General features: G+C 36.2%; 1 protein-coding gene across 1 annotated transcript in view; it reads right to left on the bottom strand.

Moving 5' to 3' along the window:
- Window positions 1-18002, bottom strand: part of LOC114298790 (signal transducer, putative (DUF3550/UPF0682)) — a 30549-nt gene extending 12547 nt beyond the window's left edge. The window contains exons 1-7 of the mRNA XM_028243417.2: window positions 17204-18002; window positions 16146-16533; window positions 14850-15050; window positions 14451-14693; window positions 3682-3748; window positions 3468-3572; window positions 687-778 (exon numbers count right to left, since the gene is read on the bottom strand). Coding sequence (XP_028099218.2) covers window positions 687-778; window positions 3468-3572; window positions 3682-3748; window positions 14451-14693; window positions 14850-15050; window positions 16146-16533; window positions 17204-17310 — 1203 coding nt within the window. The 5' untranslated portion in view covers window positions 17311-18002. The remainder of the gene's footprint in view (window positions 1-686; window positions 779-3467; window positions 3573-3681; window positions 3749-14450; window positions 14694-14849; window positions 15051-16145; window positions 16534-17203) is intronic.
- Between the last annotated feature and the right edge of the window lie 2416 nt (window positions 18003-20418).

Here is a 20418-nt window from a genome sequence, read left to right as displayed (position 1 = left end):
ATAAGCTATGTATTTAGCATTTTAGGGTTTCTTATGTTTTACCTATCTAATATTGGCTTAGTATTGTAATAATTAATTCAGTTATCAATAATATAGGTAGGGTGCGTGTCCATCGCTTGCACGTCGCAGGTGCTGCCGAGTAAGCACATTGGGCGTAAGGGAGGATGTGATCGCGTGAGTACTAAAGTAATATTAAGCATATAACCATGAGGGCAACCTCACCTTACTAGCTAGGTTTTGGGGTGAGTTCTACCCAAGACCGTGTAACATGGTATCTGAGCCGAAACGTATGGGTAGGAGGCGTGTTCCTAGCCTACACGCCGCAAGTACTATCAAGTGAGCACGCTGGGCGTGAGGGATGGTATGAAGCAAAGTCCCACATCGCCTAAATACTAAAAATAATATTAAACATATAAGCCGTGAGGGTACCCTCACCCCATAAAGCTAGCTTTTGGGGTGAGTTCTACTCAAGACCATGTAACAGTTTGTGCATATCAATTTCTATTGAAATATAAACCAGGGCATGAAGTCCCCTCCTTTTCTCTTCTAATTAATTACGAACTCACCAATGAGATTATCAGTAATGTTTGATATCGCTATTTGTGAAACATATAATTTTTTTAACAAAGTGTTAGTGCATTACTTGGCAGAGGAGGATAAACACAAAGTAACAATAGGATACTTGCCTTGAATGCTGTACTGTTGTCACTTTCAACAACTAAAAGCAGTGGCCTTCTTGTGAATGGAATGAAGTCGCAAGGATAAATGCAATCTAAACCTGAGGGGAAAAAAATTTGGTATTATAATGGGTTTACAGAAAATCTCAATCTTTAGTGAAGTCTAAAACTAATGAATTTGCAAGACTAAGAACAATTAACAAATGTGCAGCATACAATGTGAAAAGAAACAAAATTTAAGAAACCAACAAAGGTGAAACTACTTGGATCCCATTTTTCCTTTCTAGGTCATCCATCTAACAAAAACTACACTCTATCAGTTAACAGCACACTATTCAGAATGGTTTAAATTGGAGGGGGGGGGGGGGGGGGGGGGGGGGGGGAAGTCAAAAAAAACTACTTAAAAAGTCAAATCATACACAGTAGTCATTCACATTTTTCTATACAACTAAAAAAAGTCATTCCTAAACATATTTTTCACCTCATAAAAAAGCTAAAAAGACAAAAAGCCAATTCCCAAATGACCTCTTAAGAAAAATATGAAATCTCTATTTCGCATCCACGTGAGGCAAAAATATTTCTTTACTAGAAAGTGTGAACTACTTCAAACATCATATAAAATTAGAGGATCCAAGTGACTAAATTAGGTACGCATGTCAGACACATATCCCACATCCTTACCTTCGCATTTTCAGTGGACGAGGTTACTGGAGAAATGAAAGAGTCCATGTAACATTGGTTGAAAGAACTTAAAAAGGGGGCCAAAAGGGCAATAAATGAATTCTTTTGCCAGTGCCAAAATACATCTGAATAATTATCTAAAACTTCCAAGTGTCCACTAGATAATGAAAGAAACAGTTGGCTAACAAAACAACTAACCATTTATCTCCTTTTCCATTTCTCATAGAATTTCTCAAAGAAATTAGAAATGTAAGAGGGGATTTATTCTGGCTTTTTCACGTCCTCTTTTACGTCAAAATAATGGCATGCATTCAAGATCCACTAAAGGTCCACATCCACATTTTTAAAAGCCAAATCCCAAACATCCCTCTTAATACACAGCTTTGTCTCCAGGAACCCAAGCTTGGGAACTACTAGGGAGCAAGGAGTACAAATTCCCAACACACCATAATGTTAAATTAGCAACTCCCAAGGATCCTCCACAAGAGCTAATAGTGGCAAAGCCTCCTCCAGCAGGCTTAGAGAAAACTTGCATTGCATTTCCTCTATTCTTACTAAAATGACAGTCAATACCAAATTGGACGAGACACAAAAGGGCACTACCAACCTAATCCAAGAAAATACTTTTCCATATTGGATTGAAAAGTCAGTGTATTAATGACTAATTTATTGTTCCACAATTATACATCAGCACAAACGTGGCAAAAAGCTTTAAATGATCTTTGCAGTTGAAGCATAACGTTAGTATTGACCATCTTGGGGGCACCAAATCATGTCAAACATTAACTTTAGGGAGAACATGTACTCTTCCAAATAAATTGGCTGGGAGCAAGGAATAAGATGAGTCTCTAGTGTCAAAATAGGAGGAAACTTCTGGATTTATTTACACAAATGGATCCACACCCCTTCATATGCTGTATGGATTCGTGGATGAGGGTACCCATGAAATGAATCTGTATGCCGCTAAGATGCGTTGGCTTTGATTGCCCTTACTCTTCTCTTGTCCTCAACCCTCAAAAGAAAAGATCAAACTCATCAAATCAAGGATCGGAATCGTACCTTCGGACAATCTCCACTCTAGATGGGGAATGAACTCCAAAGACAAAGGTCTCCTTTTTTAATTAAGCGGAATATTCTGCTGCTCCAGTGGCATGTGCATTTTTAAAGCACCTTTAGTCATTGCATTTTAATAAGTATTTGCTTTTAGCTGTTGACTACTTACCTATCCAACCAACTCCAATATCTGAAAAAGTTAATGTTCTGAAAATACAATAATTCAAAGCACTGTCAAGGAAGCTGTTACTGGATGACTTAATTAAGAAGGCCATCCATGGGAAAATGGGTGAGGACTTGCAGACTATGAAGCACGGGTGTGGGTGTGGGTGTGGGTGTGGATACGAGTGCAGGTGCGGGGGCGGGTACAATACGGGTACACCAATACAACAAATTCTTTAAAAAGTTGGGTATGGGTATGGGTATGGGTATGGGTACGGGTACAGCTAGGGTACGTCAATATTTAGTTTATTTTTTTTTTTTTAAATTTATAGCTAAACATCCAACATACAAATCAAAATTTCAATATCAAAACGAAAAAGAGAACAGCTTGTCTAAAAAGTTGTATAATTCTTTCTTTTTCTTTTTTGATTGTCTAAAACAGGATGCAAAAAAGAGCAAAACCATGACTCATGGGTAAAGGGTATTGGAATGATTTTCGAAGTTGAAAGAAGAATAATAAAAGCTGCAACAAATTCTAGCAGCTGCAAAAAAAAAAAAAATCCCCTCATCGTACTCTTGCCATACCCACAACGTACCCAAACGTATTTGTCGTACCCGGCATGTATTCGGTGTATCCGGTACTCGTACGGTACCATTTTTGGAGTACCCATGCTTCATACCTTGCAGAATACAACAGTGGCCAGAAAGGTTCCATTTGCTCTGAATTTAATAAAGATGATGCATTAATGTCCTGCCTAGGAACAGGCATAAATAACAATAGGAATCATACTGGGACATACATGTAATGATGACAAGACAACTACTAGAAGTTCACATAATGAGTTCCTCCCAGGATTTATCTATACTAAATGTATTCATGAGTTTGTAGAATACCTCCATTTCCACGAGCACCAATATGTAAGCCACAAGTAAGGGCACTTAAGCTATCCCCTTCACCTTGCCTAGAAGAATGGTTTAGGCTACCAGATGTATCGCTTCCTGAAGCAATTTAAATGATGTAAACATAAGCCATCAAAAGCAATTTGAATGATCTCAGATTCAATGAAAAATAAAAAAGGCATTAAGCAGAGCTAAAAATTCGTGTTACCTGAAGCTGATAAATATATTAAGAGAACTCCATCAGAAGGAAGCTCCTCACACATTGTAGACAGAACCTGCCATAGGAAGTACAATCGCATGTAATGTGAACGTGTTAAACTGATAAAATTTGCAAAATAATTAAATTATATGGATTTCTTCAGGGACATCCTTAATCATGGGTTCAGAGGAACATATTCTTAACACTTAGAAAGCCTAGTATATATATATAATGAAAAAAAAAATTATGGCCGACGCTTCATAGTGTCAACAAATCCAAAGAAAAATAATGGCCCACACCTTTTAGTTTATGCGCTTCTAGACATGGTTATAATAAGATGCTTGGCTCATGCTCAATCAATAACACCCCAAAAATAAAAGTGGAGAAACCTTCCAACTGTGGGGCAATTCTTGTTCCAGTAAATTATTATTCCCAAAACAGCCTGTTGCAACTCACTTCAGGGTTCTTTCATAAAACTACAATTAATAGCAAACATCTCTCCATGTTACCTACAAGCATTTAAGACACACAGATATATAATAAAGTTCATAATTTTAAATAGGGTAAATTATAAATACACCCTCTGAGATTTGCTTAAATTACGATTTGCCCCCTGTGGTTCTGAAAATTACATCCCGCCTCTTGATGTTTATAATTTCATAACAAATAGCCCCTTTTATTAATAACTAATCAAGTCAATTAACAGTTTTTAATGACGTCAGAATTTTATTTCAATTAATAATTTAGGTAATTTTATCTTGTACAGGAGTGCAAGTAGAAATTTTATTTTTTCAGTTAATTATGTTAACTAAAAAATTCTGAAAATGATGTATTTGTAATGTTCCAAACCACAGAGAGTAATCCGTATTTTAAGCAAACCTCAAGGGGTGTATTTGTAATTTGCCCTTTTAAATGTTGGTATCTGCTAGAGATCAGCAACCCCAGAACAAATATATGCTGGAGTATAGTAACATTACATATCAAATACTGGCCATATTGCAAAATGAACACAAACCCAATACAGATTGAAAGCAGGAAAGAGGGGGAAAGAGGCATGCAACGTCAACAATTTTTTACGTAAGTTTACCATTAACATTTTGGCCCATGAAAGCCATCAACATCGAGGATTATGATGTGTGATCAGCATACACCACTTCAAACTAAAACTCAACATGTAGCAATGCTTAGCTATATTTGGATGGCAAGAATAAAAAGGTGGAATGTGAATCTCATACCAACCCTCCATTATGCTGTTTGGGTGCATCCAAGATATGTAATCTAACCAGTTACATTCCGAAGGACAAATGAGATAACCGCACACTAAGCGAGAATCTCATTACCATGCCTCTCCATGGCATATCACATTCCTAAAGCTTTGAAGATATAAACAAAACAAAACAAAATATATTATGTGATCTTTTACCATTTTCCATAGAGAATTCTTGACTAATCCAAACACCTGAATTGCATTTACACAGGAATCTGGCTACTAGAAATGAGATTCCTGGTAATGGGATTTTTATTCCTTTTCTTTGATTCCTATCGTTGAAATATAGCAATTAATTGTTTATATTGTTTGCATATTGTTAAGAAACATTATGATGTAGAACTTTTCTAGTCCTGCAGAAAGTAGAAAGCCAAAGTAGGTCGTAAAAGAAAAAAAGTCCCAATAACTAAAAAAAAATTCTCAATCCAAAGAAATCAACCTATTCAAATCCCGAAACGAAAACAGTAGTTCCCGTTCCCTATTCATCTCGGTCCTTGTTGTTGGTCCCTGTGAAAGGTCCAAAAAGCTCGTAGACATGTGAAGCTAAATGACAAATTCGAAAACTAAAGCGCACACTAGAAACAGGGAACGATGAGCCTTCTAAATAATTATGGCTTTCATTCATAGCTCTTAGATTTTCAAGACAACAAATATTAAACAAATATGAATACTACCTATTTCCAATGCATTCAAAGTCTAAAGAATACTTATTTCTTCTTTTTATGATCACCAACAAAAAAACATATATATTTATTACAAAAAAATAAAAAGAGGTACAAAGGGAGGACAAGGAGTCCTCTACAAGTGAAAGAAAATATAGCACCAAACATATCAGAGAAACAACTTATGCATTACAAACAGCTCTTCAATCTCTACATATCAAAAAGAACGGAGTCCCTTTAAACAGAGGAGAAATGGAAGCCCAAAACTATGCCAAGTGACGCATCTCACACTGACTCCATGTCATCAAACTTGTCCTCAAATATCCTTGCATTCCTTTCCAACCAAATAACCCAAAAGAGTGAGAATACAATGTAATACCACAACACTTCTGCTTTCTTACCTCCAAAGCCCTACAAAACAATTAAAAGCATACGTACATCCCTTATTTTACCTCTCCCTCAGTTTGGTGCTTCTCCCTTTTCATGGAATGCATTTTTGTTTTCAACATCAAATCAAAGACTGATGTGGATTCTCGTTATTTTGCATATAATTTAATTGATTACACTTGATCAAGTTATAAATTGTGATTATTGTTTCCTTTTCAGGATAATGTCTTTGTCAATGTGGTTGCATCTATTCAGTACCGTGCCTTGGCAGAAAAAGCATCTGATGCTTTCTATAAGCTTTCCAACATGAAGGGACATATCCAAGCCTATGTTTTTTATGGTATTGATGCATGTTTATTGTTATTGCCTTTGTTGCAATGAAAAGGCTGATTCGGCATTTATTTATATGAATTTTCCTACTAGCCTTGTTGAAGAATAAAATTTGATTATTTTTTCTTCTCCCAGGGCAACCCCCCTCCCCCTGCCCCACACAGAGAGTGAGTGAGTGTCTACCAAAAGATAAAACTTTGCTCTTGGATATTGCTGGGTACCCAAAGTTGAATTTTGTAATAAGGCAATAAAGTTGAATACGGAGAAATAATAGACAGAAAAGAGAAAAGAAAGAACAAAGGTTTAATGTGGTTCAGCCAATATTAGCCTAAATCCACACGCACAAAGCCCTATGGGCTACATCTTTCACTCGCTCAACTTAATATCTTGTTTGCATGATACACCATATATATAGAGTGAGAGATGCAATCGAATCCCTTCAATTAAGGAATTGAAATAATTCAAAGATACAAACAATCATAATAAGCACAAATATGGAATCTCCATATATTCTGATATCTTCCATATCTTCTAATATCTTTGACAATATAATTTTGTCTCCAACACCCAATGCCAATGGATATCTACCAAATGAAAGAGTCCATGCCATAGGTCCAATGCCAAGGGCCAATACAAGAATAAGTGATCCAAAGATTCTTCATTCCTTCCACACATGATGCACCATTCAAGACAAAGATAGCGATTAGCTCCCTTTTTTTTAAGGTATCATCAGTCATAACACTTCCATGAGCCAACGACCACATAAATATCTTTACTTTAAGAGGCACAACCGCTTTCCAATTTCTTTTGCAAAGAGGTAAAGAACGGACATTGGGTTTATCAATGATTTTGTCAAAGAAAGACTTGCATGAAAATAAAATGGAAAAGTGACTTAGCCAAACCGACTTATCACAACATTTGGAGACAATGAAAAGCCAACAAAGATGCCAACTCAAGAGTTTGACAATCATTAAAATTTCTAATGAAATTGAAATTTCATTAAATTGGTGCCATATTAAAACAAAGCCAAGGTAGGAATGGAAGCATTATGAGAACGAGGCACTCAATACAAATGTTGGAACACTGCATCAAAAAAAGAATCACCCAACCAAACATCCTCCCAAAAAGGGACATTTTTACAATTTTCCACTTTCAAAGAAAGAAATCTAGACAAAAGTGAAAAAATATGAAACATTGCCATGGAGATCAACAATTATACTTGCTTTTTATAATAAAATGCCATAATGAATCACACTCAATGGAAAATCTCCACAGCCACTTTCTAAGAAGAGCAATGTTCCTAGCCACAATGCTGTCAATGGCTAGTCCCCTTTTTGCCTTGGGGAGAAAAACTACCTCCCAATTCACTAAGTGGTCCTTCCCCTCGTCCCAACCTTCCCAAAGAAAATCCCTCATCATTTTTTCAATTTCATTTGGAACCCCAACCAAAATATTGTACAAAGACAAATAGTAGATCGGATACTACTCATCATAGACTACACCAAAGTATACCTCCCCCTTCTAGATAACAAAGCTCTCTTCTCCAATCTTTTACCACTCTTTTCTAACATTGGAACCCAAAAAGACTTTGCTCAAGGATTATCCCATCATCCCTCTAAAAGCCGTAAAAGTGTTCCCTATGTTTTCATTAACTACAACAACTGACATATTTCAAGTAGACAAGCACCCTAAATCCACTTTCTCCATCTTTTCCCAAATCCTTTTCTTTGCATCACAAAGTCCAAAAACTGCCAATCAACATAATCATATGCTTTTTCAAAATCTAATTTGAAAATAAGGCCCTCCTTCGTCAACACAATATATTCTTCCACTACATCATTCACCACCAAGACAACATCTAAAATTTGCAGGCCCTTCACAAAAGTACCCTAAGCCAAAGATACAATATCCCCCCCCCAATAGCCCTTAGTCTTTTTAATAGCACTTTTCCCAAAATCTTGTATTAGAATGTGACCAAACTAACAGGTCTGAAGTCGCCAATCTTCAATGAATTTTCTTTTTTAGGTATCAAACAAATGAAGACACATTTGTACATAAATTAATCACTCTTTTGTCTCATAAAATTCGGCAAAGACAATCACCAAATCCCTTTCCACTGTCCACCCCTATTACCCTCTATAGCTTTCCCAATGGGGAACTTAATCAATTCATACAAGGTTACATATCAACAATCTTGAAAGCCTGCCATACAGAACCTGTCCAATCTAAGTGCTTTATTCTCAAAGACCGCCTCTCTAATCTCCATCTCATCGAAGGGTCTCTCCAACCATCTTGCTTTGGAATCATCAACAGGTATCAAATCTAAACCGTCAATCCCTAGCCTCATGACTCCCCCATCCAAGTAAAGATTCGATTCAAGTAAAAAGTTTCATTAACAATTTGATCTTCTCTATCCACAAAATACTCCTTGGGCCACCTCTAATTTTTTAATGTACTTCTTTTTCCTTACCCATTAGCAACCCTATGAAACAGCTTGGTATCATTGTCACCCCCCTTAACCCATTTTATTTTTGGCATTTGACCCCAAAAAATATGTTACCTAAAGATTATCTCTTCTAATTTTACTTTAACTCAATCCTTTCATTTCCAAAATCTCATCCAAAACATCCCTAGCCTCAATAACATCCAGCTCCTCTATTCTCTAAATAATCTCATTTTTGCTCTCTATCAATCACCAAAGACCTCTCTATTTGACAAGAAATTATCAAGTAGGTCCAACGTATATCCTCCATGGTGTGCCCTTGTAATTGTATAGGGTCATGTACTACTTTCTCCTATTTTTCCTCGTATGTTTCAAATGAAATGGTTATGCCTCATTATAAGGTGCGCACACAGCTGTAGGTCAGACCTACCAAATAACTTCTCTATTCCACCCTTTCAATTTTTTTCTTTAATCATCTTCAATATCTTCATAAATTTGAAACCCTCCCTAATACACGGTCTTGGGTAAAACTCAACCCCCAAAAACTAGCTTAAGAGATGAGGTGCCCTCACACTTATATGCTTGACATTATTTTAGTACTTGGGGCAATGTCGGACTTCGCTTCACACCCTCCCCCTCACACCCGGCATGCTCACTTGGCAGCACCTGCGGCGTGCAGACCAAGGACACACACCATACCCATCCTTAAGTACTTCGGCTCTGATACCATGTTACACGGTCTTGAATAAAACTCACCTCAAAAGCTAGTTGTTAAGGTGAGGGTGCCCTAACACTTATATGTTTAATATTACTTCAGTATTCAGGCGATGTGGGACTTTGCTTCACACCCTCCCTCACGCTCAACGTGCCCATTTGACAGCACCTACGGCGTGTAGGCTAGGGACACGTACCCTACCCATCCATGAGTACTCTAGCTCTGATACCATGTTACACGGTCTTGGATAGAACTCACCCCAAAAGCTAGCTATTAAAGTAAGGATGCCCTCACACTTATATGCTTATTATTACTTGTACGCAAGCGATGTGGGACTCCGTTTCACACCCTCCCTCACACCTAGCGTGCTCACTCTACAACATCTACAGCATGCAGGCCAGAGACACACACTCTACCCTACCCATACTCCAGCTCCAATACCATGATACACGGTCTTGGATAGAACTCAACCCCAAAAGCTAGCTTAAGAAGTGAGAGTGCTATCATGCTTATATGATTGACATTATTTTAGTACTTAGGGCGATATAGGACTTCGCTTCACACTCCCATCCATGATGGTTGTTAGAATTGTACAATTCACAATTCAATTCATATGAGTTGATACAATTTCAACAAAAACGATTCAAATCATACTATTGAATTGAAAATTGAGTGAATCAAGCAATTCAATTTGTGACTCACCACAATTCACTGTGACGTAGTTCTTTTCTTTTTCTTTTTCTTTTTCTTTTTTTTTTTTTTTTTGTTGACAAAATGCATGGAATGACATCATTTTTGCCAAATTATCAAGATATAAAGTGATCAACTAGTTATATTGATATAAATGATTTCATATTGTTATCAATTTAGTTATATATTGATATTTACTTCATTTTCAACACTATGTGTAATTTAATATGTATATAAATATATGAAATTATATATCATATTAAATAAAAATTAATATGCCTACACAATTTATTATTTCAACAAAATGATTCATGATTCAATTCACGATTTGATAACAATGCCTACAACTATCCCACCAGACCTTAAAATTTTCCTAAAAGAGTGATATGCTTGGGTCACATATTCTCAAACCTAAAGGGTGATGGACCCCATTTGTTAGGACAGCTCTCTATCACCACAACATAGTGATCTGATATGACTCTTGGAAGCACCTCCGGTCTGATGCTTGGAAATAATTCCTCCCAACCTAAAGAAAACAATAAGTGATCCAGTCTACTACATGCCAAAACTCACCTGAAGAATAGACCAAGTGACTCTAGCATTGAACAGAGGAAGATCAATCAAATCACACTTTCTTATGTAAGTGTCAAAATCCCTCATATCCCTAATTATTGAAGTCACATTAAGCTTTTCTGAAACAAATCTAACCCACATTACAGTTGCCCCCCACACAACAAATTAGTATTCAACGAATGGTGGTTGACTGGAGTATATGGATCTAATAGAGCTAGAAGGAGAGAGGAGTGGTGGAAGGAGCTGGTTGGGTTATATGGAATACTAATGGACTTCAATTACTTCAACACTTAATTCCAAATCAAATAAACTTACAAGATTCTGATAAATATAATTTAATCTATTACCCTAGATGTAATTCTAAATATATAGAAGTAACCAAAATGCCCCCAGAAAATGTACAATGATAGAATCCCCAATCAACTAAACTTACTAGAGTCTCATAAATATAATTTAATCTATTACCCTAGAAGTAATTCTAAAAATATAGAAGTAACCAAAATGCCTCCAGCAAATGTAAAATGATAGAACTGCCCTGGTAGTTAAATCCTATGAAAAAAAAAAAAAAGGCCCAACATGGATTCTTTTATAAAGCAAGGAACTATTTGGGCTGCATCAATCTCCCATTGTCACAAAAAACTTGTTCTTGTATTTTGCTACACTACTTGAATTTTAGTTTCCTAACAGCCCATGTTTTCACCCATTGAAGCATTCTAACATCTGGATGTTTAATAGCTGGCACCTCATATTGGTTTGCATCCTAGAATTCATGATTCTACTCTTTTCACACATCACATTACTTGTGGTATGGTCATTAGGTTGTGTGGATACTTGTACCACGCATGGCACTTAGCTAGTGTGAAGCGAAATCCCACATCGCCTGAATACTAAAGTAATATTAAGCATATAAACATGAAGGCATCCTCACCTTAAGAGCTAGCTTTTGGGCTGAGTTCTACCCAAGACTGAGTAACATGGTATCAGAGCCAGAGTACTCGGGGTCCAGGGATGGATAGGGTGCGTGTCCCTGACCTGCACACTATAGGTGCTACCAAGTGAGCACACTGGGCGTGAGGGATGGTGTAAAGCAAAATCCCATATCGTTTGAGTACTAAAGTAATATTAATCATATAAACTTGAGGGCACCCTCACCTTAAGTTCTAGTTTTTGGGGTGAGTTCTACCCAAGACCGTGTAACAGCAAGCCCTATAGGCGCCATGCCATCAACACCATACCTCCGCATGGCAAACTTCTGTGGCACCATGATGTCCTCACAAGACTAATTGGAGTTGTATGCCTAGCCTAAGCAAGGGAGTACACACCACCAAATATGAATACTCAGCTCACTAGCTTGGGTCAAAGTATGAAGAACTTGATGTGGCTCACGTAGCGAAGCCAAGCTCGCTCACTCACTCAACCATAGCTCGCTCAACAGCACCATGGCTCACCCGAAGCCCCAGCTCGCCATTATCCTTCATACCTCATTCTCATAGGGAACGCACGAGTAATTATCTATCTACAAGTCCTCCTCCTCAGCTACAACATAGTCAGGCCCCTACCATTTCTCTATCTCCCCTAGGTGCTCACTCCTAAGTAAGTATCACTTTACTCAATCACACCTAGGCTAGAAGCAAGGCCTATGCATACCTCGCTCAAGATCATTAGAGGCTTGTGAATTGGAGGCTAAGATCATGGGTTTGTCAAGGTTACTTGGTTGTCTCCTTAGGATGACAGCTCCACATTGACCAATCTTAGAGGGGGTGTTAACTTTACATGCACGCTTGTTGCATGCATGATACATTGGCCAAGATATCATACCTACCTCTCCAACTCCTATGATGCAGCCTTCCCAAGGGCCTAAATCATAGGACACAGTGGTAGGGTTGATATCACCATTCTGTCAAGTTAAAAAGAGCTTACCACCTGTCCATAGGTGGCTTGGGCTCCAATACACCTAAAGTCTATATGACGGTGTCATGAACGCAGCCGTAACTCACAACCACAACAATCATAATCATATCATAACATGTGAAAATAAGAGCTCTCACCTATCTTGCACACAACTACCCTATACCTAAGTGCTCAAGGTCTCACTGCCACTCTCTCTATCTCTAAGGCTACCTTGGTCTTCTTCTCCACCGCCTTCGGTAATTTCGAGTCATTGAAGTGCCCACCATCTGCCTAGAGGTCACAACTGACCACCTAACACTCCTTACCCACAAGTTGTAATATGTGAAAATAATGAATATCATTGGTTTCAACGACAGCGAGTTGAAACATCTTTTGGGGAATTTGAGAAGAAAGATTTGGATCCTCTACTCTCTTTTTTTTTAGTATTGAGGTAACTTCTTCACCAAAAGGCTATCTTTTTGTTGCATTCTAAATATGCGAGTAAGCATGTTCATCGTGCCCAATTCAATGATGACAAAGTCGCTGATATACCTTACATGCCAAATTTCCTACTTTTGATGTGTTCTCTTTGATAATCATACCTTATATTGTCTACATTGTTGATGTGGTTAGTCAATTTATTTTCACATCTCATTCTACTCATTGGGCAACTTTGTTACAAATCTTACGATGTGTGTATGGCAATATATTTCAAAGTTTATTGTTATCTTATGCTTTCTGTTTGACTCTTCAAGCCTATGTTGATGTTGATTGAGTTGGAGAGATTTCCAAATCACAAGTCTACTACTGTATGTCTCTTAGTGAGAATCAAGAAACAATTTATTCTATTGTTGAGATTGAAAATCATGTTATGGCTCATACTATGCTCAGATTGTTTGGCTCCATTGGCTTGAATGTTTCACTATCTCCTACTCTCTACTGTGATAATAAGAGTATTATCCAGCTCGCTCAAAACTTTGTTTCCAATATCTTTCGCCTTTAACTTGTGTACTTATTCACCAAGATTCATTCTTACTCTCACTTTCACTTCTTGCTTGACAAACTATTGATGCTCACAAGGCTCACATCATGAATTTGTGGGGGGATATGAAGAGATTTATCTTTATTTCCTTGTATAAAGATGTGATTGTGCTGGTTAATATACACAATTTTTCCCTCACAAATCTTGCATCAGCTACAGTAACTATTACTTCTCTACCACACAACATTTATACCATCACTACAGCTTTAAACCTTCCTAAGAATATGGTCTTTTGACAGAATACATAGTGTTGTCTTGAACTTTGATGCATTGTACACTTTGACAAATATGAATCGGAAAAGCATCAAAGATCGTCCTGGTCAAACTTAAACCTTTTACAACCATCCTTGATGTTCCGGTTCAAAACATTTTAGAATTACTAAGTTCATTCTAATTCTGAAGTCATGGATTTGATGCTAAATAACCTTGCTTAGCGTATTTAGGAGATAGAAAAATAAAAGGCTAAAAGAAAAACTCTAACATAATATTGATCTCACCAAGCAGCTAGGGAGCTAGGATACCAATGAGGTGGAAGACAATAGCGGGCTGCTCTTCTTTTACTCATTCCTCCAACCCATAAGAGAGATTACCTCATCAAGGATAAAACTAACCTCATAGTGTCCATACTTTATCATGGAATTCAAGCAAAAACTCACCACATACAAGTACCAAATTTAACACCATTTCATATTTTTTTAGTATTTGAAAAAATTAAAATGGTTACAAGATAGAGAAAGATGTACAGTTGTAAAGAAAATTAGGCTAATATGGATACTCACTGCTATAAATTGTGTGACTGTCGGACGATATAAAACAGCTTTGCGTGGATTCGGTGGCAAAGTAGGATCAGTAATATCTTGTGAGTAGTTAATACGACTAGGCCCTGGGGCCCCATTTTGAGCAATGTTAGTAGCTGTCCCACTTGAAGGAGCTCCACTTGACTTATAAAATGAGCCGCTGGGTTCCCATTCCAGACATTGAAGCATTCTAAAAGTGTCAAGAGTAAGCTCTGAAAACTTTACCTAAGAAAAAAAAAATTAACAAATAAAAATGGAAAGAACACAATTTGAAGCAGTAAGCACAACTGTATAATAAATCAGATAATTAGTACTTTTGACTATGAAATTGTATATTGTCTATTGACAACAAAAATAAAAAAATATGAAAAGGGTACCAACCTCATTAGGATAATAGCTTGTCAGTATTGCATCTCTTAATCTTAGCTTTCTCCTAGCTGCTGCAACATGTGGTAGCAAATCTGGATGGAGGTCCAGTACAAGACTATATCTCAAAGGCCTGATATTCATAAAAGCTGTGTCAACTTTCAGAAACTTAACTATTTCTTGAACCACCAGCTTCCATTCTTTAAAGTTAGTGTCCTGGAAATGGGATAATTAAAAGGTCATTCAATCCATCTACTGTCATAAGTCATAACATGCAAAAATGTTTTTTTGCAAATGATGATAATCATTAGATTAAGGCAAGCGTATATAAGTCCCACACAAATCAGGCTATTTCAGTCTTATCCAAACTGAGTTATATAACATTCAGAAAATAGGGTGTTCTCTCAGATTATTCCACCTTTTTCTTTTTCTTTTCTTTCAAGAGGTCTAAGTCTAATCTGTTATCTTCCTTTTCCCCCTCAGTATTTTTCTTTTTTTAGGGGTATACATGCAAAGTCCAAAAGGGAGAAGCTTGGCCTTTTTGCCTTTCTTTGATCTTGAAAGGCATAGCCCTTCTGGTTGATCTTATACCTGATGGCAACCATTTGCATTTCTGCTTTGGATGATCACTTAAAAAATGGTTTATCACCACACCTATATGATTTTAAGATTTCAAGCAATGATGCTGTTTCAGTGCTTTGCTGTAGTTACGATGATGGTGGTTTACATATTCTACAATGACCTCATTCGCCGTACAGCCTTTGATACCTCAAATAGAACGGTTCGATTTTATTTTACATCCAAATGCACCTTTTAAGCCAAAAAGGAAAGGGAAGAGGTTTCATGTATGATTATTTGGTACAAATTCCTCATCGACGATGACAAGACATAGCTAAAAGTCGGAAGCAAGATTATGTATGCATGGCTATTTCCTCAAGTGATACTTCACAACCAGCATAGAGATGGCTTCCATTTTTAGCAATGGACTCAGAATGAGTAATACACTTACACCAAGCAATTCAACTTCAACCAGATAGCAAACACACCACGAGGGATGTTATTTCCAAACTTTCATAATCACTCTTCATGATGACCATATCCCTTCAAATTTATGGGTAAATCATGGCTTTGAACAAAACACAGTACATAAAAAATACAATAAAGCAATTCAATTATCATAGGATGCTCTAACGAGACCCACAAAATATATATATCCAGAGAGAATGAAAACATAACAACACAACATGTAATCAGAAAAGTCTAAAACAACATGTAATCAGAAAAGTCTAACAACTAAATTCTAAAGTTGACCTGGAAAGTCCTCTTGCACTCATCAACCAACAATTTAAGCTGATTTACCAACTGGTAGACCATTTCTCGCCGGTTCAACACCAAACACACCATTAAAAACCTTGCAAGAAAGCGCAGTTGTTTGTTAGCAAGATTGAGATCTTGAAACAATCCATCTTTGAAATATTCCCTAGTCAATACAGCTTCATAGAATATGTATGACTCAGACAAGTAACTGGCATCACTTGTCCTCATATACTGTCCAAAATAAAGCTGCCCAATTCGAGAAGCAATATCCCCAATCTCCCATCTCTTGAGTCCTGCTTCCACAAGCTTCTGCCGATTCTCTTGTTGAAACTTCCATAACTGTGTGTAGACCTTAAACACCTTGTAAAAGTACGTATCATACCTGGTAGATATACATATTCCAGCATCATCATCAACAACCCAGTTGCACAAATTTCATCAATTACAAATCCCAAAACTCTGAACCCCGTATTTCAATAATTAAGCAACTCTAATTATGTATAACTGTTACCCATGTTTCCTTGTCAAGAAAATGTCGGAAGAGGAGTATTGAATTGAGTACAACCTCCACTAAATTGAGTATAGAAAACTTTATAATTGAATAATACCAGTCTTGCAAAAATTTTCAGATAGTAACACACTAATAATGCTAACACAATCACATTAAAATTGAATAATACCCTTTTTTTTCTTTACACACAGACTGTAGTTTTCATTCCACAGATATACATATTCCATCATCATCAACAACAACCCAGATGCACAAATTTCATCAATTACAAACAACACTCTAAAACCCATATACCCATGTTTGATTGTAAAGAAAATGTAAGAAAAGGAGTATTGAATTGAGTACAACCTCCACTAAATTGAGTATTGAAAACTTCATAATTGAATAATACCAGGCTTAACACAAATTCTCAGATAATAACACACTAGTAATCCTAACACTATCACATTATAATTGAATAATTACCCTTTTTTCTTTACACACAGACCGCACTTTTCCATGGAAACAATCAGAGAAATTAGAGGGAATTAAAAAAACAAACCTGTTGCGTTCGTAATAGGGTAAATCCCTGATCTTAGAGAACTTCTTGTCGGCCTTGTCGACGAGAGACCAATAGGTTTCGCTCACAGGAATATTGTTCTGCGACATTTGAACTCAGTTTTCACCGACCACTTCGTATCATCTATACGTAATACGATCGTTGGTAGGTGCCAAATGGATTCAGCTCAGATGATCGGATCGTCGCACCGCGGAGAGAGAGTGAGAGGGCGAGTGTTTTTGGCTCAAAATTGCATTTTTTTTAATAGTTAATTAATTATTAAAAATGGGTCAATCACACTAACCTTCCCTAAATTTTGCAAAAATTAGAAGTGTGATCTAAGATTTTCTGCTATGTACTAATAAAATAGGTAAATATCTTGTTATACCCACTTAGGCTTGGTTTGGCATAACTAAAAAAATTAAAAAGTAAAAAAATCACTATTTTATTTAAATCACATCATCTTATTTAACTCACATCACTTCAAACCCAACACATACCGAACCCATATTTTATAAAAAGTCAAAAAATACACTTATTTAGGACATCCCAAACAACCCCTTAGATACCCAAAATACAGGAATCATTAAAAACAAAACTTACCTTACTAACGCGACAGGTATCACTCTTCTTATCATAAAAATTGATAAGAATAAATCTCCTTAGTAATATGTGAAGTTATCCATAATGCAGTGGTCCCTTTGAACCTAAATCTTAGAATCTTCAATCAACTAATTAAGTTGCCATTATGGCAACTTTTAATTAATAAGCTTTAATTCATTAACCTCGATAAATTGTACACTTGTTCTCTAGTTAATCCTTTAGTCAACGAATCCACAATGTTCCCTATTGACCTTATATACTCTAAAAATTATTCCATATGAGAGCCAATGTCGAACAGTATTATGTCTTCGACAGATATGTCGAGATATGTCGAGACTTACAAATATAAATGTGACTATGTGCCCGTTCTATTGCTGCTTCACTATCACAGTGAATGCATATAGCTGGCACAAGTTTAGACTACATTGGAATATCTTTTAGGAAATTACGAAAGTCACTCTACTTCTTCATCTATTTTGTCTAACTCAATAAACTCAAATTCTATTGTAGACCTTGTTATGCATGTCTACTTAGAGAATTTCTAAGAGACTGTAACACCTCTCAGGATAAAGACACATCCACTCGTGGATTGTGAGTCTTTAGTATATTCAGTTTGTGTCGCTGTACCCTTCGAGTATTGCTAGATATTTGATATAATGTAAACCATAATACTAGATATGTCTTAGATACCTAAGCACCCTAATTATTACTTCTAATTATTTTGCCCTAGATTACTGTATACCTACTCAATTTACTCACTGCATAAGCTATATCTAGCTTAGTGCAATTCATTAGGTACATCAAGCTTTCAATTATTTGAGAGTGGTCCAATTGTGATATGCCTACACATGTATTCTTTGACAAATAAAGACTAATGTCAACAGGTATTTTTGCGGGACGGTTATTATGCTTCTCAAACTTCTCTAAAATCTTCTCAACATAGTGAGACTGAGATACGACATATCCTTCAGATGTTCTTGTGATTTTCATCCCTATAATCATATCTACTACTCTTAGATCTTTCATATCAAACCTCTTGTTCAACATTTTCTTTGTGGATTTAATTATGTCATTATTGCTACCAATAATAAACATGTCATCCACATAAAGACAAATTATGACATAACCTATATTTGTGTTTTTAACATAAGCACACTTGTCACATTCGTTTGTCTTAAAAGCATCCAAAATCATAGCACGATCAAACTTTTAACGCCATTGTGTTTTAGACCATAAATGAATTTGACAAATTTACAAACAATTTTCTCTTGGCCTAGAACTTTAAACCTTCTAGTTGTTCCATATAGATTTCCTCACCTAAATCGCCATTCAAAAAGGCTGTTTTAACATCCATTTGATGTATTTCTATATTATGCTACAATTGTTGTTATCATGCGAATGAATGTTATTCTTGTCACCAGTGAATAAGTGTTTAAATAATCAAAGCCTTTCTTCTGCCCATATTCCTTCATAATAAGCATTGTCTTGTATTTTTCAATTGATCCATTTGCTTTCATTTTTCTCTTGAATAGCCACTTATATCCAAGGGATTTACATCTGGGTGGAAGATCTACCAATTCCCACGTATGACTCTACAAAATAGATTCAATATTACTATTCGCAGTCTCTTTCCATAATAGAGCTTTAGGACTTGCCATAGCTTCCTTGAAGTTTTTAGGTTCATTTTCTAACCAATATGCCGAAAAATATGGACTAAAAAATTTAGATATCCTAGCCATCTTTTACATCTATGTTCATCTTCTTTATTATCATTTTGGTTTTTACAGTTACCCATAGCAGTGTCAAAAAGTTATTTATTTGAACTTGTCTATTCAGCTTCAGAAGTTTTAAACTCTTTAATTTTCTTGCAAGGAAATATGTGTTCAAAAAACGATGAATTCCTTGACTCGATAATAATATTCACATGCATATCAAGATTTTCAAATCTATGAATTACAAACCTATATGCACTACTATTATTTGCATAATCGATGAACACATAGTCAACAATTTTTGGTCTTATTTTAGTCATTTCAGGACTAGAGACCGCCACTTTGGCTAAACACCCCCACACTTTGAGATATTTGTAGGTAGGCTGTTGACATTTTCATAATTCATAAGATGTTTGATTAATTTTCTTGTGAGATATCATGTTAAAGATAAAGTTGGCTTACAAGATTGTTTTTCTCCACAAGTTCTGAGGTAATCTTGAATTAATCAACATAGCATTCATCATTTCTTTAAGGGTTTGATTCTTTCTCTCAACAACTCCATTTGATTGAGGAGAATATGGAACAGTAGTTTGGTAAATAATACTATGTTGGGAACAAAATTTCTCAAATGATGTATCATACTCATCTCCTCTATCACTCTTTACTATCTTAATAGTTTTGCCAAGTTGATTTTTAACCTAAAGCTTATTGCTTAAGAGCTTCTAAAGCTTCGTCTTTACTTCTCAATAAATAAACATAACAATATTGAGTGCAATCATCAATAAAAGTAATAAAGTAATTTTTACTTTCTCTAGTTTGAATAAATTTTAAATCACAAATATCGGTGTGAATTAAACTTAGAGGTTCAGTTTTCTCTCCATTGTATTAAATGACGCCTTAGTA

Source organism: Camellia sinensis, chromosome 5 (assembly GCF_055761805.1).
Source record: "Camellia sinensis isolate YWXY chromosome 5, ASM5576180v1, whole genome shotgun sequence".
NCBI lineage: Eukaryota > Viridiplantae > Streptophyta > Magnoliopsida > Ericales > Theaceae > Camellia > Camellia sinensis.
The sequence above is the reverse complement of the archived record's forward strand: the minus strand, read 5'-3'. Positions and strand labels throughout refer to the sequence as shown.